The following is a 22,387-nucleotide window of genomic DNA, read 5'->3' as shown; positions in this document are numbered from 1 at the left end:
GAAACAGCAGACAGTTGTACATTATCAATTGCATGAATGTACTGAAGCATTTGCAATTTGTATAAAAAAAAATGAGAAATTGCTTTTATGATGTGCACAAGTGACAAGATGATGTGATTTCAGGTGTGATCTGAGAAATGCACCAAAGCAACTGAGATAAACTATAAGACTTATTGGAGACCCTGCAGAATCACTGTAGACCCCCTATGGGTATTTCATAAAATAAAATAAAATAAACATTAAAAAAATGTAAAAAGGACATCCATGGTGAATTTGATCTTGTCACAGTGTGTGTGTGTGTGCTGTCCAGAATTGATGTCAGATGAGTGTGGATTGCATCAATTTGCTCCTGATCTTCAAAGTACAACGGCACAGGCACTTGTTGGTGGAACACTTTCGGAAAAAGTGTCAAGACACTTTGATTTCTTTTGGCCACTGATGATGGACTGTGCAGAGAAAATTGAAAATGACATTAAAAACATGTCCATGTATGTCTCTGTATATAAATTAGATTAAATTACAACTCAAACCAGAAAGGAGTAAACAGAGTCTTACCAGAAGAGGCCATCTCACGCAAGATAAAGACAGGCAACAAAAGAAAATTCAAAATAAAAATTAATTTTGAAATTGAGGGGCAGCTAAACCTACACGTGATTAGCTAAGTTTAAGCCAGACAGAACATCAACCTGACCGTCCAGAACTTTTTGTCTCTCGAAATAAACTATAGACCCATCCATTGATATATAGAAATGAATTGATATCTACCTAGCTCTATCAAGCTAATCGTTTATAAATAATAAATGTTGCATCATTGCTAAACAACAATAACTTTAGCAGATTATTTAATATACCTCAATTCGTGTCGCTGTACAGTCTCCCCCTACTGGACGTATCAGGAACAGCAGGGGCGTAAAACGGCCTGGGGCGTATATCTACCGGCTCCAGGTCTGCAGCCTCCTAAAAACTGGCATATTTCATGGTATTGTGTCATGCAAGGTAATTGCAAAATCTAGAGAAATGTGCGAGGTGGCCAGCGGGGGATAGTTGAGACACACATGTAACAACTGTACCCCCGATAGAGCTCTATTAGGAAACACACTGCTTGTTCAGTGTTATGATAACAGGTTAAACGCCGTAATTAGCCAGCATAGGACGCAAATGAAAATAAAATTTGATATTTGTGATATTTAAACTGTGTATTATTAATAAATATTGTTTAATATCTTGGTCCTGCTTTATACATTTTAACCAGTGCTAAATTAAATAAAATGAATGAATATAAATGGTTAAATAAACAAAAATGTTGCCCAATTGTTATTTTCTTTATTTGTCTTTATTTTTTTATATTTACAATGGATGGTTAGTTACCTTTACTCATTAGAAATGGGTGTCTCAACTGTACCACATATGGGTACAGTTGAGACAAGGTTGAGACAAAAAGCACCTTATTTTTATGAGCTAATTGTGGAAAATATAAACTACTTGTGGGTATTATTGATTGATAATATCTTAGTTTATAAGCTAATTAAATGTCATGTGGCGTGTCATGTGGAAATTCACTTCTTTTCAGTATCTATTTTTGTGTGAAAAATCTAAAAGTGTCTCAACTGTACTCAGTCTACCCTAAACTCGCAATTGTGAGATAAAAAGTCGCAATTATCTTTTAAAATATTTTATCCATAGTTAGAGGGTTACCTGTTAGATTATAACCACTTCTCCAGACACCACTACAATACTGGGCCAGCACACTTATCATTAATACACACTAATAAAATGTATCTTGTTTAACACGTTCATTTTGTAATCACTTGTAATGTCCAGAAAATTAAATCATCAGATTGAACGGTGATTCCCACAAAACTGTATTTTTCTGCAAGCTTTTTACAAGAATAATTGAGGTTCTTTCCAAAAAAGGATATGTGGAGACTCCAAAAGGAGACCAAATGACCAAACGATATTGGTTGTCGACTATAGTTTCTTCTTCGCAGATTTATAAAGTTATATGGCACAATAAATTACTCTTTCATTACTTCTGCCACGGGAAAAACTGCACATTGCACTCACTTTCAGAAAACTGTTTGGTGCAATAAAATTCCAAATTTAGGGGGGAAGGGGCACTTTATCCCCCAGAACCGCCCCTGCTTTTGAGCAGTTCGTTAGCCTACTGTTTTATTTACGTTGACAAATTAATTATAAATCAAATGCATTTCTTATTTTATCCCATTCAGACCCGGCGTCCATTACAATGGACATGGACATCACATGTCAACCCCCCTTTTTTTACTTCTGGAGCATTTCACCTAGTTTAAAGCCTGCAGTCCATTAGATTGGACGCTTGTCATCCAATCAAATGGCAGTAAAGCTCTGCATGTAGTAATTATTAAAAAAAAACACTACTTTGAAGAGAAGCATGTCAGCACTTCACTCCAAACACAGAAGCAAGCAACATTTTCTGTGGTTTTATTTACTTTTTTTGATATGTTTGCCAGTATTTCATAGTTTGTATGTAAAATAGAAAGATTGAACTTATTAATTCAAGTTAAAAATGGATTGTAGAATTGCAAATTTTAAATCAGGATTTTTTCAAATGTGTCTGTCCATTAGAATGGACAGTGGGTTCAAAAGCCCGTTACTGAAATCACATTCCAGTAATTGAAGTCCAGTAATGCTGATTGAAATTTCTTATATAAAAAATCTATATCACAGTACCGATACATTTTTTAAACTTTTTCATATGCAGAATATATAGTTCTTGAAGTGCTTGAACATATAGCTGATAGAAGTATCTCAGATGTTGACTTTATGTGGAGTGATGATGAGGAAGATGGAGATGTAATAAAAATATCCGTATTTAAAACTTTATAAAGTAAAATGACTAGCTTCCGGCCAAACGAAACATACGGATTTGACATAAATCTAAAGCCTAACTTGAAAATGAATTATTTTTCTTACACGAACGCATCACTTCGCTTCAGAAGGCCTTTATTTACCCACCAGAGCCACATGGAGCACTTTTATCATGGATGGATGCACTTTTATGGACTTTCAAAACAGAAACAACCATTCACTGTCATTATAAAGCTTGGAAACCAGGACATTTTTTAATATGACTCCGATTGTATTCGTCTGAAAGAAGAACGATGTCATATACACCTAGGATGGCTTGAGGGTGAGTAAATCATGGGCCAATTTAAATTTTTGGGTGAAGTATCCCTTTATAGGTATAGTACACCCAAAAATGATATTTGTCATCACTTACTCATCCTCATGTTGTTCCAAATCTGTATGAGTTTCTTTATTCTGCTGAACACAAAAGAAGATATTTTGAAGAATGTCGGTAACTAGACAGTTGACAGTATAGCCATTGATTTCCATATTTTTTTCCTACTATAGCCTATATTTCCTAATAACTACATATTATATTATGATATAATATTATCATTATTAGTAATTATTTTGAAAATTATAATAATATTTATCATTAATGTATCAATATAGATATTACAGTACAATACCGTATAATTAATTACAGCAAAAGCAGATCAAATGACAAAATACAGAACAAATACAGTAAAGTACTACTTGGTAGTTTACAGTACTGATCTTGTGTACTGTAAAGTGAATTACAGTACAGTTACTGGAAATCGAAATACATGCATCATGCATGGCAACCGTGCTGCCAGTAATGTACTGTAGAAATACAAGAAAATCGTTAACAGAGAAATTGTTTCAAAGATGCACACAGGAAATTACTCTAACGTGAATTCGTTGATTGATTCCTAGGTTTATTTTGTTATGAATAAACAAATGTGCGATCTATAAAGCAAAAACCTTACAATTAAAGTTGAAATGTTGTAATGTTCAAGATTTTGATCTAAAAAAAGAAAGATGCGCAAATTGATTGATTCTAAGATATTTAGTTTGTTACAAACAATGTGCAATCTGTAAAACAAAAACCTCAAAATTATAGTTGAAATGGTATTGTTGAAAGGTTTTTGACCTTGAGAAAAAGCTTTAAGTATATACTAACAATTTGTATGTTTATTATTTAATTTTATGTTGGTACATGTTTGTGAAGTACACCTGTTTTGACGTGACGTCCATTGAAATGGACAAAAAAAATTACAATTAAAGCCAAACATTTTTTTTTTTTTTTTTTTTGGTCTCATTTATAGAAGCCTCATGAGCTGGGAAAATGTACTTTTATATTTTTCAGAAACCTAAAACATAATTCAGGTCTGAAGGGGTTATTGACCACAAGATTATTGTTTATAATTGTTGAGAGCGGCTCTTTGATTCATTTTGGAAAATGCAACATGCTGGTTTGCATAATGGACACAGGGACTGAAGGGGTTAATGCTGAACAGGACTCTAACCAACAAGACACACTGCAGGACTGAATGGACGTATGACGTCATCTAGTTACATGTAGCCACTTTTAGGGAAGGCGTTAGCTACTTTCCTTTGAGAATAGTTTGCAACACTGACACGCGATTGGATTTGCGTTCGCTTAATAATGAGCAGTTGTTTGCGAGGGCTTCGGGCTTTGTTCGCCGTCTGAGACTTCAGAGAAGGTCATCGTTGTTGCCACTTTCACTCCTCGTTCTGTATTTAGTGTTGCCCCAAGTGAAGGTCGGATAGTACCATCTTCTAAGCTGTTTCCCCCACGCGCGTGTGTGGGTGCTGTATATTGAGGAAGAGGTAGGGCAGAATGATTTATTTCGTTTGAAGTTTGTGACTTGCTTTTAACAATCTTTAGGGATTTGTTTTCGGCTGATTAGATCTCCCTGCTGGTCGTGGGACTGGTGGACTTGGCGAACTCATGGCGCTGTGGTGCTGTTCAACCCGTTAGAGCATCGGTAGGGTTTTATGTGTTTTTGCAGTGATTTAGCATGGGGAGTGGCAATATTAATGTGTCTAGTTGATTTATGATGTTAATTTGATGTAACATTTGTTATTTTGTTTTCTTTAGGATTTCCAGTTTCCTTGCCACTGCTGTCTTTCCTTCTCCTTTTTGGGATATGTAACATTTTCCTTTGTTTTGGTTTTGTTGGTTAAGGTCTGTTAATTTCAGCGTCTAGTAAGGCTGGGTGTTGAAAAGGCTCTCCAATCTGTATTATATTTATAACAGAGACACTAATGTCCCCCTGTGGCTAGATACGTATTACGTTAAGAGATAGAAGACGTGCATTAATGGGACAGTCTCGTTTATTGGGGCGTGGTCTTATAGAAAGTTTGATGGAGTTATGCTTATGCTGCTTGTTTTGATCGATTTGACAGAGTGCGTTCATATACCAGTGAGTAATCTTTGTTCAGTTATTGATTACCTCATACGAGTTGTATTTCAAGTATTACTATGTTGATGTTAAACCTGTAATTTTATATATTTTGATGTTACGATGCATGCATTAGTTAATCTTAAGTAAATACATGTAAAAGAGAGATCAATATCTATCTGTGAGCATATAATCTCAATTTCTAAGTAAAGTTGAGTATGTATATAGGATTATTTATGCTAGAATCAGGCTATATGATGATTACCATCTCTGTACGATCGCTTCGATTGAGATCACGTGTCAGAGTGACACTGTTTTATCTGTGTTATTTCAAGTCATTATGTTAAGTGCTTATATTTGTATATCTGTGAAATACTGAGTCATTGCATGCATAATATCACTAATAGTAGTATTTAGCGAGTACTATCAGACAAATTTGATGACTCTAGTCTAGATGTTACAATATATGGATAACATAGTACTACAATGCTTATGTTCTACTGTGCTTATAACCATATGAACAATGTTATCTTGAATATGTTATAATTTGAATATTGTTATTTCTATTTCATTTAGAACTACTGTTTAAATGTGGCTGCAAATTACCTCCTATTAAAGAGATATACGTCTGACCGGACGTCTTCATTACACTGGGTATTGCTGCTATTATTAGTTTACATAGGGGCTGCTTAAAATATAGGGTCAGATTTCTTTTTTTTATTATTATTCTGAGAACCAACTAATTTGTGGTTGTTGTTGTTGTTGTTGTTGTTGTTTTAGCGGATCACTGAGCGGTGCTGGCTGGAACGTGGGTGTAGTCCCTTTGGTGGATACCATCCGTTGGTGCTGCATGTACACTGTGTGTTGAGCACATCTTTTCTCTTTGTGTGTGTGTGCGTGTGTGTGTTTATCTTTTTTTAGTCATGTTTTCTGGTGAATTTTACAGGGACAATAGAGTGGGCTCACGCCAGGGGCCGGTCAGTCCTCCTCGAGTGTCCGCTAGTTTTTTGGGGGGTTTGTTTTGTTTCTTGTAGTTGGTGGTTTTCTCTCTTTTAAGATTACAGCTCCATGTGTGATTACCCAGATGAAGAATTAAAGGTCCCATTGCATGGATAATTTTATTGTTTTAGAATGTTTCCTGGGGTGCCCTTATAATGTTAGTATGTTTTTTAGATAATTTTTTAAAATAATTTAGAAATAAAAGGCATTTTTCCTAGCCTGATTTGAATGCTCTGTTTGAAGGGGCGTGTCTGCTGAGAGACTTCAGCGTAAACGCCCTCTGCTGTGATTGGCTGACATGCTTGCATACGAAATATCTGGCATTACATGTTGAACTATCTGGAAAACTTTTACTATTACAGCTATTATACGTTTTTACTATTACAGCTATCGGGATTAACGAATCGTGAGAAGTATTTAGATCTATTCCCATCACATAAAAGGTTGCAGTGATGAGCATTGAGCAGATGACAGCCTGTTGATCGCGTGAAAAACGATCTTATCATTGCAACGCAGTTTCTGCACTATCACTAATGATTTCACCAATGCAAACATGATGTAAGTACAGTAAGAGCTTCGTTGTGTAGCGTAACAGCGTCATTGATTTCATAACGAGTTTTGGCAAGTGTCCAGATAAACTTGCGCTGTGTGATTGACAGCTTGGGCGATTGGAAAGGGATTGTTCTTTGATCGCTTTCTGTATATTAATCACAGTTTAAGTAAGATTATTTTCATCCTACTAAGAGAAACGATGTGAAGTTGATCGCTACTTCCATAGTAAATCACTACTTACCGCTTGCTGGAATATAGTTTACAGGGTTCCCAGGTTAGAAAAACAGTCCGTGGTTAAATGGACAGAGGAAACTAACAACTTCGAATTAAACTTTTGCGGTATCCGATTATAGATAAACATCAACCACGCCTGTTGACATTTCGCCTGTATTCCTGTGGGCGGAGGTTAGTCAAAACACGGTTCTAGTGACATCATTAAAGCAGGAAGTAGAGGGATGTAGTCCAAACTGGGCGTTCGATGTAGTCGACTTCTGTTAAATAAAATATCTCGCTTGGCATTGAACTTTGAGCTTTATAATTTTACAGATATTATTTATACTCTAACAACAACATTACACACTAAGTTTGAAACATGGGATCACGAAGAACGGGACCTTTAAGGCTCATAATTGGGTGTGTCATTTTCTGTATGTCTGTTAATAAATTGTGAATTTTGTTATATCTGAGAAACGCGTCTCTGTTCCTTCTGTTGGTAAGGTACACATTGAATCTGTGTTTATAACTCAACTTAACTTTCCCTGAGAGATTCAGGGTGGCGTAGTCAGGCTATATTTGATTGGGCATATTAATTGCCCATAGGGTTTATAGTGCCCTCTTGCTACACATGTATTTATTTCTTTTTTTATTTGGCTGACTGGATGCACCCTACATGTTTTTTGCCCCCTAAACTAATTTGAATCAGGCCACCATGTTAATTTCTGAATTTCTTTGTTGTTTGCTTTGTTTAAACTCAAATTTTACTCATTTCAGACCGTGCAAATGATACTTTGTTCTCAAATTGTTTAATGTTAACAACATCAGCATTGCGTGACTACATTTAATGCCCTTCGCAGTCTCTTTTTTTTTTCTGTAGCCACTTGGAAGTCCGAAGTCTTTTTGCATTTTACAGCGGGTGAATCTCTAGTTGTCACTGGTGATTGTCGTTTAAACCTCTCTGGATCCGCCATCAAATTGATAAGTTTAATTATATCAAGTGCTGTGAGAAAAGGCTATAAATCTCCACCTCCAACATCCTCACACTCATAGCTGAGACTCTTCTTTATGTGGACAGATGTGACGTAATAACACAAACACATGCTCGTATTTCCCGCAGAAATCCACCAGTACCATTGGAATTAAAAACATTATTACAACAAGCTTACCGTATTGAATCGAGTTACGGCAAGCACAGAGTTTTGCACACTGGCTGGTTATGTACTTGCTCAAATTTATTTTGGATAATTTGTAACCCAAAAAAGTTACGGACTGCAGCTTTAACATTAGTTAACTACATTAGTTAACATTAATAATGAACTGCACATATACAGCATTTATCAGTCTTTGTTAATGTTAATTTCAACATTTGCTAATACTTTACTAAAATCTTGTTAACATTATATAATACACTGTGAACTAACAATGAGCAGCTGGATTTGCATTAACTAACGTTAACAAAGATTAACAAATACAGTAACAAATGTATTGTTCATGTTAGTTAATACATCGACTAATGTTAAGTAATGAACTTTATTGCAAAGTGTTACCCAAATATTGAACAAAATGTGCACAGTGTCTATAATTTTAGTAGTATCAGTAGTATCAGACTTTTTATTCATATTTTGTATTAGTTTTTGGAGTTTTAAGTTAGTTTATTTTCTCATTTATTTAATAATTTACTAAATTTATCACGGGAAATGATGCGGGCGAAATGTACATTTATTGTCCATCATTTTGCGAGCCATTGATCATAAAAAAAAAAAAAAAAAAAAAAAATTGATATTACACAATCAACAATGTTTTCGTGAGAGTTATGCCGCAGTGAAGAGGTGTCGAAACGTTATCACTTAACAATAACAAACAGTTATTCACTTCAGAAAGTGAAAGAAAAAATTACTGAGTCAAATTACCGTATCTCTGGAATGACTTGTACAATTTATTTAACACTAGAAAGAAATCCCACTGACCTCAGATCAAGCCGGTTAACCTTTAACAGCTTTAAACATTATCTGTGTTGATTGCAGAAAAGAGCCATCATTTCAATTTGTTAATAGGTGTCATGTCTGTCTTTGGTTTTGGTTCATATTCATGATCTTATTCATGACTGTTTGGTGAGACTGTTTTCATGTTTAAGTCAAGTTTAGTTATGTTTGCTTTGAATAAACTGATAAACTGTACTTGGGTTAATTTAACTGGCCTTCTTACCTGAAGTTATAATGGGCAAAATAATTAGTAATGCATCAGATTTTATATGCCAACAGCTTAGAAAAATCTCTTGGAAGATTAAGTATTGAGCAGAAAAGCTCTTAGGGACTGTTCGTCTTTTATTTAAGGGGTTACCGGAGGAGTTTTGAGATCTGTGGTCAAAATAGACGTGACCCTCCCTTCGCCAGCAATACGTTTTTCTATGACCCTACAAAATGATTGTGAAAAAAGGCATGACCCTCCCCGATCATTTATTGATTACTTCTGTACTGGTTTGCGCTTGGGAAAAGATGTTCAGATAGCCATTGTTTTTTTTACAACCATGACAAACGACTTAACCTCTGTTTTCTCATCTTACACATCACACACTCCACTGTTATGGTGGCCATTTCAGTAGATTTACTCACTAACATTGTTGTGGAAACACAATAAAAATGGAAACTAAAATATGGTAGTATCGTGCGCGCACATATTATCAGCTGCAGTTCTGGCGCCTCAGTCCCAATACTGTAAAACTCGACGTACATTCACAACACTTGTTAACGCAGTGGTAGAGTTAGACTCACAGGACACTGCACCTATTCACAATCACAAAAGTGCATTATTTGCTCGTACTTTAAAGCTTGGCCGGGTAAACGTTTCATTGGCGTTCTGTTCTGACATGACGCCCTTTTTGTTAGCGCGTACGCCCGAAGAGCATCTGCTAGCGATGGGGGGAGCCAAGACTGAGAGAGCTACATGGAAAAATATGCCACTTTGAAATTTTGCTGTTTTCATGAATACAAAAGTTGAGTGACCCTCCCCCTAGTCTAAAAAATGTTGGATGACGGTCAACAAAGAATAAAAAGACATGACCCTCCCCTATTTTCCTCCAGTGGTCCATTCCAAAAATACCGAAAGTTCCCTTACTGGTCTTTATTTAGTGATTAGAAAGTTAAATAAGCGGTTAAGACATTTGGTGTTTAGCCCTGGTGCTCTTAGGGTTGAATTTAGTATTGATTAAATAATATGTTGTGCTATGAATACATACGGCATTGGATTTATGAATCTGTAGTTAAATGTTATGTTGTCAATAAGAAGAACTGTCATTGTTTATCACATATCATTTGTTTGTGAGACACTTGTCTTAGTTTCATTTGCATGGACTCTTAGTTTGCTCAGCAACGTTTCCTGCTTCATTTGTTCATTTCCCTGCCACTTGTTTGTTAATATATGGTTACTAATTAATCTGATCACGTCTGTTATTCTGTTTGTTCATTATCTGTGTAGATTTGAGTTCCGCTGAGTTCTCAGTTCACTGTCGGTTATTGTTTGTGTTAGCGCTCATGCTTATACACACACACTTTCTCGTGGACTTGGATTATCTGGAGTTTATTTTCTCATAACATTCATTGGTTTTGGAATGTCTTGACTCGTCTTCATCTTTGTGTAACAGGGAAAAGAAATTAATTATGAATTGTGCCAAAAATGTTTAAAATATGAATTGAATAGAATGTATTAAGTGCATCTAAAAGAACGGGATATGGGGACACCTACAGGCGATTAGGGTAAACTAGGAGTGAAGTCGGCCATTTTCTCCTCAGTTTCATGCAAGCTGTTGAGGAGAATGGTAGGTGGAAGATCTCTCTCTGGTCAAACAGAAATTAAATGTTGTCAGAGATAATTTTGTTTCTCTTTGAGGTCAAAAATCATTCTTTATTTAATATTTGATTCATAGGAGACATAAAGTTGATGGATAATTGACGTTTTTATACCGAAACTCATTGTTGAGCACATTAGGAGTGGATGGTATTCATTGCGTTTCTATCTCTGTATTTTCTTGTTGTTTACTGTTTACATGCATATTTATTTTTGACAGTTACGTGACCGGATGAGCTGTATTTCACGTCTGTTTGGTGTTGTTTCATATGTTCCCAGTTAACATGGGATGATTGAGCTCAGCGTAAGTCTTCGTGTGGTCCTTTCTGGAAGGGTCAAAATAAAGAATTACATTAGGACTTTTAATATCATGGCATTTTGACCTTTACATATGCAAATTTCATAAAGTGATTTCCTCTAACCCGTACAACTGCAAAGAATAAATCTGATCTGATGAACAATGTATAAACTGTACCTTTGGAGGTAAAACAGCTTGTCACTGGGCAGTACATCTTTGTACCTTATTTACCCCTGAAAGATTCATATTAGTACATATTGCTACTCTACTGTACATATGTACCTTTTAGAGGTAAAACATGTGTCCTTTTAAGAGCACAAGCTGTTGTTCCCCTGAAGGATCAATTTTTTACACTCTTTCTTTCTGTGAGTTAATTATTTATATGGCATGTAATTCACCTTTTGTATTAGTATTATCAGTAAGAAATTTGCTTAGACATTGAGTCAAATAAATTGGTGGTTGGAGAAATATTATAATTAATGTCCCATTTGAAGAAGGGCCCAGAGCCAAGAATAACCTGAACATTATTTACCTTACAGAGACTGACGTCATCCACAGGCCAGGATCATGAAACGTAAGTAATTTTTGTTGCACACAGTGTTTTCAGTGCAAAAGCATTGATGATACCTCGCATTATAATTTTATATAAAAAATAAATTCATATTTATTGACCACAGGTATAATACTATTATTATTATTATTATTATTATTATTATTATTATTATTATTATCATTGACAGAGAGAAAGATTGTCCTTATTGGAAATACAGGAGATGGCAAAAGCAGTGCCGGGAATACGATTCTTGGAGAAAAAGTATTCACCCCTAATCATTCAGCTAATTCTTCTTTTACTGCTAAATCTGAAAGAAGAGACGGTTTGGTCCATGGAAGAAAGATCACAGTTATTGACACACCTGGATTCTTTGACACAGATCGTGATGATGTGGAGATAAAGTCTGAGATCACCAAATCTCTCATTGAATGCACTCCTGCTGTTCATGCCTTTGTGATTGTTCTAAAGGTTGGAAGATACACAAGCCAAGAGAACGAGGTAGTACAACAATTTCTGAACACAACGAAAGGGGAACATGTGCTGAAACACACAGTGCTCTTATTCACTCATGGTGATCAACTAGAAGGCCAGACCATTGACGAATTTGTGAAACCCAATCCACAACTACAGGAGCTGGTTGATAAATGTGGAGGACGCTTTCACGTCATCGACAACAAATACTGGAACGACTGTGATTCAGGGAACAAGAGCAACAGAGTTCAGGTGAAAAATATGCTGGAGACCATCGACACGATGGTGAAAGATAACGGCTGCTTCTCCAATGATCTGCTTCAAAATCTGGAAGAAGAATTCCAAGAGGAGATGGAGGAAAATGAGGACAATTTGCTTCCAGTAGAGAAGCCAGAAAAAGTTCATTTTTGTTATCTAGTTGTAGGAGCAACAGCAGGGGCGCTGATTGGTGCTTTCAAGGGTGCATTTGTTGCAGGGTCTGTAGTTCTGACTTTATTTGCACCATTTTGGTTTTTGCTAAGAGTATCAGGAATGACAAGAGTAGCAACAGCATTTACAGTTAGAGATGTCGCTGGAGGTGTTGTCGGAGCAGGAGCTCTTATAGGAGCCGTTATTGGAGCAGTCTCTGGATGGAAAACTGCAAAAAAAGCTGATTCAGCGTCTGACCAAAGCTGCGAAGCTGAGCTAGGAGAATGCAACAGCTGAGAAGGTACAAGAAAAAAAAAAAAAAAAAAAAATATATATATATATATATATATATATATAATTTTTTTTATTTATTTTTTTTCAGTTTCCAGTTTTCCAGCAGTATGTACTTTTGTCCACATTAAACTGTAAAAAATAAAAAATAAAAATGCTATTCAGATTCATTAAGACTCAATTAGACCTTGCACATTAGGGTTGTTAATTATTAAATTGTTTTGCAGTCACACATGTTAATTTCCTGCATACATATATCACGCATACATGGGCTTTTTTTTTTTTTTTGATCATTAGTGCTAAACTTGCCCTGCTTTTTATCTTTTTATCTTTCTCAATTTATCAGAGACAAATGGCCATAACACAATTGATAACATGGTATTATTATGTCTATATACAGTATGTGTGATTTAGCGCGTTTTATTATTGCAAAGTACATGATGAATGAGGATAAAAATAAAATGCTTTTACAATGACACTTTGCACACTCTTGACGTGTGCTTTGATATTTCATATAGGTTATATGAAAAAAGTCTGCACACCATGGCTCCAAAATAGGAAAAATGTAATAGTAGACTCACACACAGTAACGTTTCGAGCGCGTAGGCTCTTCGTCTGATGTAGTCGTCTTCAAGCGTATTTACTATGTTTACTATGGTAATTGTTAGACTTATGCATCGCGTATAAATATTTCTACCTTATACGGTGATCAGAATCCATATCGGATCACGAACAGAAGGCATTCAAACATGAAAGTGAGTTAAATTATTTTAAAAGTCTTTAATGCTGACAGAATTATCCGGCGCTGGCGTCTCCAGACTCAGGTAAACCCCGCCTCTGTTCGTAAGCACTCCTCTAGCCCGAGCTGGCCCGCTTTGGCCCAAGGTATTCGACGGGCCAGAAAGTCCTGGCCGCTGGCCCCGAGTAAGCCCCGATCGAGCCCCGGAAGTGACAGTGGAAACGCGACTGTCCCTGGCACGCACTAGCACACCCGGCTCGGGCCCAACAGTGGAAACGCGGCTACTGTTACCCAAACTAACATTGGAGGCTTTCCTGGACTAGAACCTCTTCTTTACCTCGACCAGGACACCCATGTGGCCCAGATGTGTTTGACCTGGGCTATCTTACTGGGGACCACCCAGTTTTGTCTTCAGTTTCCATGTAGGCCCCACATGGGTTAACCAGATGAAGTTAACACTGCGCAGTGTTTATTTATTTGTTTATTTGTTTATTTATTTGGATCCCCATTAGCTTCCACAATGTGGTTGCTAGTCTTCCTGGGGCCTATAAAAGTACTGTACAGTTAAAATACATAAATATAACATACATATAACATAATCACTTGTATACATTTATACACATATACACATTCACGCACATACAGCATTTGAAAATGTCAGTCACAAATTAACTGATGTAATACTATTAATTGTCATCTGGTTTAGAGTCTTCTTAAAATTACATATGTTGGATATATGCCTTGTTCTTAAGTCCAATTTGTTCCAAGCAGATGACGATCTAACTAAAACTGTTCTTGTCATACAATTGGACCTTGCAGATGGAACCACTAACACACCTGAGCTCACCTGACGCGTAACATGTCCGTGACAATACCCACTGCGCAGTGTGCACTACAGGGGGTTACATGGTGGTTACATAGATATTTGGGGGTTAACAATCAGAATCACTGGAAAAAAGAACAGAAAAAGAAACAACCAGAAACATAAGAACTACAACTGACTACAACCACAGCAGTCATAAGTCTAGTTGTTAGCATTGAGAATTAACAAAGATGTTGATGTTTTATTGAAAATAATACACTGTACAAAGTAAACATGTGCAGTTGTTGTTTTAAGGAAGTATTTCTACCTGATTCTACCTACAATTTATAATGTTGTTGCTGTAACCTACTTCAATCAGTTTGATGTAACATAAAACAAGGGAATGCTGTTTTAACTCAACTGAGTTAATTGACCCATCATACAATTTCCATTAAAGGCAGGGTAGGTAGAAATGGTCTAAAAATTTTATTTTTCAAATTTGTTTAAACTTTATGTACATATCAATACATAATTAAAATGTAAGTACTCTGAAAAAGAAAGTATCAAAATCGAGTGTCTGTAGACCTCTCACGACTGTTTTAAAGACATCTCATTATTTCCATTCACTCCACCCCCTCATTTCTGTGCTTCTTCCAAAGCCACGCCCTCAAAACACATGAACGCGCGACTCCGACCGCTGAGCTAGAGGACGCATTATTTACCTGAGACAAGCGGAGGGGAAGGGGCATTTTTTTGCCTGGTTTGCCTTCACTAACTGCATATGCCGGTACTGTAAATTTAGATTGCTCTTTCTCTGCCATTGTTTTGGTATTCCTAGGTTCAGTGCCTTCTTCTTCTTCTTCGATAGATTTTATTGGCAGCTTGCAAACATAGTGCATTACCGCCATCTACTGGACGGAGGTGTGATCAGGTTCCGTGCCTCTCGCACTCCTCAAATCAAATGGTCGCGCGCAAGTGGGCAGGTGCTGTGTGGCAAAAGGGTGGTTGCCATGGTTGCGAGAGAGTGACAGTCGCCTAAGCCAATCCTTTGATTCGTCCCGAATCGAAATAATGAGCTGTGTTTAATACAGATTAAACGGTCTAGAGTCACTTGATTTTTATACTCTTTTTTTCAGAGTTCTTACATTTTAATTATGTATTGATATATATTGAAAGTTTTAACAAATTTGGATCTTTAATTTTTAATAAATCCTACCTACCCTGCCTTTAAAGCTCAGGATGGACACTTCGACACATGTGCAACCGCTTCTCGCGAGAGCACAAATTGAATTTTCCTCAGCGAGTTTACTCTGGCGTCGAGTATAATAAATGCCTTCTAATCTAACAGTTAGCTCCACTAGTAGCTAAACGAATGGGGCTATATTGTTGTGATTGGTCGTAGTGTTATCCAATTGCGTGCAGTGAGATTTTCAAATGCATGCTTGGTGCCGCCCCTCGAGTTGGGCAATTTTCATTAGTCGATGCCAGACCATTAATCTTTCAGATCTGGATCTAGATTTCCAGGATAATTAAACATGTCCAACTGAACATTAGCATGAACTACCAACCTTTCCCTTCACTGCCCAGGGCTGCATTTCTAAAAAGCATTGTGAGATAAGTTGATCGTATAGAGAGCATTGGTGGCAAAGGCTCTTCGATGCTGAACGCAGCCCTGGGCAGTGGCTCTGTAGTTCCCAGCATGCTTAAATAATATAAATAAACAAAAACCATGCATGTTTGTGAATGATTCAGATACATAAATGAATGTATAAATGATTTGGATTCTTGTCTAATGACTAGGTTTGCTCAGGTCTGACAACATGTTTGTTGAACCCATGAAATGAAAGTGCACTAGAAAGGGGTGAATGCAGTATTTGTTCACGACTCCTGTTGTTGAAGAATGCAAAACTCCTCTTTCTGTCTTCACACTCTTATATCTTGCTTGATATTTCAGCTGAGCTCAACAGACAGAGTTTGCGAGTGGATGTGAGTACTGTATCCATGTTTATTTCATCGGTCACTAAAAGTTTATATTTAATCCTAATTTTCTTCATATTTGTACAGTGTAGTTTTCTTTCTCACATACATGTCATTTTTATTTATAATAATCTACAGCCTATCCGAACAGGCATTTCCGCAGGTAATTACAGGTTTTACTTTTTTCCCCCTGAATTAATAGGCTCTGCCATGTTGTTGTTCTGCCTCATGCTTTAGTGTACAAATGGTTTAATGACGGTATTACTTTTATTACAGCCTATGAAATGAGCCTGTGGTCACTGAATTTTGTAAATATTTGTGTAAATGAGTAATATTGTATCTAATATCAATGAAAGCTTCCAAAACTGCATATTTTCTATTGTCAGATAGCTTATATATATATATATATATATATATATTAACATTGCAGCAATTACAAAAACATTTTCTTGCAGTTTTTTTGAGTGATCCAGATTTTTGTTTAACAATAATTGACACAAGCTTAAAAAATATTAATGCTGTTTTTAGAAATGTATAATAACTGACATTATACATTCTAATAAGTGCCTTCTTCCAATAGCCAATTCTACACACAAAGCTATAGGAGCGCTGACTGGGATGGTGACTGGTGGCTGTCTGGCCATTTTAGTACTGGGGACCTCAGTTGTGATTCTTGTACGCCAAAACATTCCCCCACTGATGCAAACAATCATAGATACTGCACTAAGTAAAGGGATGGAAATAGTAACAGCCTGTGGGCGGAGGAGTTACAGGAGCGGCAGCTGGGAATAGCGGCGGGTGTCGTTCTCGGAGCGCCGTTTGTTGGAGCGTTTGGAGGATTTGCCATTGGATGGGAAGCAGCTGAAGATGCTGATTCAATGATTGACGCAATGAAAAGTGCAACAGATAGTAACTTTGAGATGGCTAAACATGTGATTGAGAATGTACACCAATTTACTGCTGTTGCTTTCAAAGCTAACAAAATGAAAAAAAAAAAAAAAAGTATATAAGCAAGTAAAGATTTAACATTAGAATCATGAAAGTAGATCTGCACCAATAGTTGCAGAGTTGTAGTTTGTCATGGGATCGTAGAAAATCAGCATGCAACCTCAGATTTTGCTTTAAACGGTAACTAAACCCTAAACCAACTTTTTTTAGTTAATGATCTGTAAGAATGGGGCTTTATTAGTGCTGTTCATTGATTCGAGTAACTTTTTTGACATTTGGGTATAAAGTGTTTTAATTCTACAATATATGGTGTAAAAACGTCTGAGTGCTGCCCTCTTCAGGTTGAACGGTGGCTACTGCAGTTGAATTTTCCTATTGGATGTTGCGGTACTGCGTGACGTAAGCAGGTTCCAGCTCACCACGCCCTCCCTTGGTACGAGCTCACCACGCCCTTGGATGATCTAGCGTAGATTTATCTGTATTTAGTACAGTGGTAGGTGTACTGTTGCTGGGTGCAACAGCACTGCTGGACTGCATAGCTTTCCAGCAGACTTGGAAATTAGGCGCCAGTGTTTGCATGCACTTGGCCTGGAAGACCGTGAGTGTAAAACCTGCATTTTACTCGGAATTGCTTTTCCAACGCAATAGAGGTGGAAATTGGCTTCTCCACACAGCTCGCGCTGAACAGCGACGCAGTGCCAAACGCTGCTCCTCGATCCTGCATGGACTCCACCACCGCAGCGGCGTCTTGATGTGAGTGATGATCATATATATTTTAATCACAATTTATGGTTAGGCTAAAGTTAATCCTCTGGGGTCGACAAACGCGTCGGCGCATTTTGCTGGATTTTTTCACATAGCGGCAAAATATGAAATGCCTATAGAGAGCGCGCGCGCTATTGACATCAACTCGATAAAACTCATCCGATGCATATTTACGTCGTCTTGCGACCCTGTGAGCAAACTATCCATTTTAGACAGTCTGACAGCAGGACTCTCAGGTGCACGCCCTTCCGCTCACGGTTCGTCCCCTCTATCTCCGCTGGGGTCTGCCCACTTTTCTAGCATTTTTCAAATATTGCCAGTGGGTGGAGTCAGGCTCTGACCAGGGTTTTAGTTACCCTTTAAGTATTTACAGACATTTATTACCTTTTCCTGTTTCTTTAATTATATTATAAGGGTATGTTTACACAACAACGATGTACTGAAAATTAAAAGGTTTTTCACTTCGTGTTTTTTGAGTACAGATGACAACGTTGCCAAAATTATACCCTTTCACACAGATCCACAAAAACGCTGCATTCTGCTGCCAGGCCAGTAGATGGCGATGTCACTGACTGAACACATGATATGCATGATGTCGTCGGTTTCACAAATTTAAGTTTTTTTAGTTTGAGACGATAACGGTTGTTTCCCAAAACTTGCAGTTTGAAGCCTGTTTTCAAAACATTGCGTTTTCAGGCCCCCAAAACGTCATTGTCATGTAAATGAACGGCCAAAACACACCAAAAGTTTTCAGTTTTTAGTCAATAACATAGTTGTGTAAACAGCCCCTATATCAGTAGTGCAAAACTTAGAGTACGTTTACACCTGCTAAAAACAGAAAAGGTTTTCCTTTGCGTTTTTTCATGTACACTCAACAACAGTCCCAAAATGATTCCCGTTCACACCCATCTGCAAAAAACAAACTAAAAAAAAAAACTAAAAAGGCCAGTAGGTGGTGATGTCTCTTTGTAGAAACACTACACACCTATAGACTGAACACATAATACACACACGACGTCACTGTTTGCATGTAGTTTAGCCACACAGTGCCTTGAAAAAATATAAAAAATATGTTTTAACTACACAGAGACGATAACGGTATTGTTTTCAAAAACGTACACATTTTGAAACCAGTTTTTGAAAAAGCTTGTGTTTTCAGTCCCCCAAAACACTGGTGTCTTGTAAATGAACGACCAAAAGCATAGAAAGTTTAAATTTGTTAGTTGAAAACAGTGTTGTGTAAATGGCCACTCAGTTTCTGGAGGGCTACAGCCCTGTAGAGTTTAGCTTCAACACTAATTCAACACATCTAAACCAGCTCATCAAGTCCCTCAGGATTATTGGAAAACTACCAGAATGTGTGTTTGAGCTTGTTGAAACTAAACTTTGCAGGACTGTGAGTTTGACACTGCTCTGAATGAATGTTTCTAAAAGCATTTTTTTTTTCATACCTTATATTCTGTCTAATAAAAATCTGAAATGTTTTATTATTATGTATCCTAGTTGCATTTTATTTGATATGTTGTGTGGACACCATTCATAAACATTTTATAATTAAGCTAATTCCCATCTAATCAAATAACACAAAAACAAAATACAATACAGAAACTCCCTTAAAATATCAATTTAGTTATATTCTCATGCATTACTTTTCATGTATGATATTATATGCTGAAAGTAAAAGAAAGAATATGATAATATTTTCTGGAAAATAACTTTTTGTATTAATTTGTCAGAGAACACACACACAAACATAAGTTTTTAAGCAGTTCTTTTGGGTGGTTAAGGTGTTATAGCAACACAACCGTCTCTTAGTTTAGTATGGCAATGGATAAAAAACAAACAAAAAAACAACAACATTAACAATAACATTGAAGATGACATGGTTCTCAACCTTTTGTTTTATTCAGCAGGTTTATCAGAACTCCTTCAAAACCCAGTGAGAAAGCTGAAGGCAACCATGAAGAGGAGAAAGATGAACTACTAAAACAAACTATTTCTGCACACGCTGTTTGTACATTAAAAGGAGAGACAAACACTTAGAAGTAAATAAGAATAAATTGATTTGCACTGCATAAAACATATTGTATTATAATAGATACAACATTTAAATATTACCACTCGTTTATTCTGAAGTTTAATTTAATTTTTACTTTTTCAAATCAAATTTGAAAGAATCAAGATCTGAGTAAATGAATGATAACTACATTTACTGTGTATTTAATTGTCATTTTCACAGTTAAATCTTAATGGAATTTAGAGAAACCAGTAAATTAGGTATTATCAAACGAATGGTGAAAGGCTCAATCCCTTTCTTTGCTTTGTTTCCAGTAAACTGAAAATGAAAGAAAACAAATCAAGTCGAACAAGGCAAAGTTTTTTCGATCTGCTCATCTTTTCAAAAAATCTGCTCATCTTTTCATCTTAAGTGAAGATGTGTGGAGTGATGGGTGGAGGAGAACAATGAAGGTGAGTTCTCTGTTTCGGTCCTTTTCACAGAATAAAACCTCGTTTTGAGAGAGAGAGAGAGAGTTGAATAAGGACAGGCCCGGTTCCAGAATCAAATCACTGAGGGTGCTCTATTGCAGATGGGTAATATGGCTCCTGGCACCACCGTAACAAGAATGTATGTTGAAAGATTTACAAGTTAGTAAGCTACTTTTACAAATAATTATATTAATCCATCTACATGTATTAATTAAATTAGTCTGCATTTACACTGCTTAATGCATGTCAAATCTGTTTTGACGTCAAATTTTTGTCCCATATTATGGTTATAACTATACACTATGACTATGTGAACTCTCTGTCCAGCAGATGGCACCAGTGCAACATGAATTAATACAAGGACGCAAATATCATGTGTACAAACAAATATTCCATATAACAAATTAATTGTTCTGGTCATTAAAATGTTCAGTTTTCTTGTTGTTAGTGGATTTTTTTTTTTTTTTTTTTTTTTTTTTCAAGGTTCTGTCAGACTAGTTTCAAACCGGTATGTCTTTCTTTCTTTTCTGAAACATAAAGACGATTTTTTTTTTTTTTTTTTTTTTTTTTTTTACGAATGTTGGTAACCAAACCAACCAAACCGAATGTTGGTTTGATCTGTAAATATACCTAAATACCAATTTAGATGCAGCTTCTGAAAAAAATAAAATAATAATAATAATATTTGGCTGTTGTAGTATCCTAAATATTTATGTGTAATAATAAATTCTATGGGTAATCATATAAAATATTTCTTTCTAAAGATATTTATTGTAATGTATACATATTTGATGTTTTTCTCATTTAACACAATAATGACTTTACATTATCTTTCGTGGGTAATTTCTCAGCCAAATTTGATGCATTTGTAGTAGGTTGGAAAATATTGATATTTATTTACTGTGTTGAAATAAAAGAGGGAAAAATACGGGGTTTTTTTTGGTTAAGAACATGTGTTGCTGTTATTATTGTCTCCTGTAGAGGGTGTTATTGCTTTTAAGGTATTACACCGGGTGCTTCAGAGTTAATTAAACTTTGCTGGAGCTTGCAGCCAGTACTCCTGTCTCTGATGTAAAACACAGTGGCGTATCCAGGACAATTTTTACTGGAGTGGCCAAGACGGGACACAAAGCTAGAGTGGGGTGGCCATACTATAAAGTAATGTTATGTAAACCTTCAAACTCTCATGAACAATAGAGGATTTTAATAATAGTAACAAAGTGTAATAACAAAATGCTTTCACATAGGCCACAAAGACCACAAGACAAGACTTAAAGTCCAATGCAATGCCACCAAACCAAATATAACTTAAGGGTTAAGGTGCTTCTTCATAATGTAACTTGTGAAAATTGTACATAAACAATTGTAACATAAACCAAACAACACTTGATAAACTACAAAAAAAAAAAAAAAAAAAAAAAACTAGACCATTAGACAAATTCTGTGTCCATCCATCTTACACCAGATGAATTCTCCTGTTTTGGTGATTGGTAGCAAAGGGTTTAAACTTGTCCATGTCTAGTGACTTTGCTCTTCTAGCCTCAATGCTGAGAACACCCAGGTTGCTCAGTCTGTCATTGTTGTGCGCAAATGGGTCTTAATGAGTTTAAGAGCTGAGAAGCTGCGCTCACATGCTGCACTGCTTACCGGGATCGAGGGCTATGGCTGTCTTGCACAGACGAAAAAGCTTGTGAACATCCTTATGAGGTTCAAGGAACACTGCAAGTTCAACAATACCGGACAAGTTCGGCATTCCACTTTG

General features: G+C 36.4%; 1 protein-coding gene across 10 annotated transcripts; it reads left to right on the top strand.

The window, feature by feature from the left end:
* The first annotated feature begins 4,400 nt into the window (after positions 1 to 4,400).
* Positions 4,401 to 21,716, top strand: LOC311287710 (GTPase IMAP family member 7-like). Of its 10 annotated transcripts, XM_084404726.1 has the most exons (13): positions 4,437 to 4,701; positions 4,782 to 4,859; positions 4,973 to 5,297; positions 5,853 to 5,930; positions 6,057 to 6,135; positions 11,724 to 11,758; positions 11,925 to 12,917; positions 16,403 to 16,434; positions 16,564 to 16,588; positions 17,006 to 20,183; positions 20,470 to 20,607; positions 20,727 to 20,784; positions 20,956 to 21,716. In XM_084404726.1, the coding sequence occupies exons 6-7, from the start codon at positions 11,752 to 11,754 to the stop codon at positions 12,911 to 12,913; spliced, it is 996 nt and encodes a 331-aa protein (XP_084260852.1). In that variant the 5' UTR covers positions 4,437 to 4,701; positions 4,782 to 4,859; positions 4,973 to 5,297; positions 5,853 to 5,930; positions 6,057 to 6,135; positions 11,724 to 11,751; the 3' UTR covers positions 12,914 to 12,917; positions 16,403 to 16,434; positions 16,564 to 16,588; positions 17,006 to 20,183; positions 20,470 to 20,607; positions 20,727 to 20,784; positions 20,956 to 21,716. The 10 variants fall into 10 exon arrangements, with proteins under 10 accessions (XP_084260859.1, XP_084260855.1, XP_084260853.1 ...); XM_084404733.1 differs by having other exon boundaries at positions 4,401 to 4,701; positions 4,973 to 5,930; XM_084404729.1 differs by having other exon boundaries at positions 4,401 to 4,701; positions 4,973 to 5,930; positions 11,107 to 11,758.
* Positions 21,717 to 22,387: the final 671 nt, after the last annotated feature.

This window comes from Rutilus rutilus (genome assembly GCF_951802725.1).
Source record: "Rutilus rutilus genome assembly, chromosome: 3".
Taxonomy (NCBI): domain Eukaryota; kingdom Metazoa; phylum Chordata; class Actinopteri; order Cypriniformes; family Leuciscidae; genus Rutilus; species Rutilus rutilus.
Note: the sequence above shows the minus strand (reverse complement) of the source record. Positions and strands in the feature narration are given on the sequence as shown.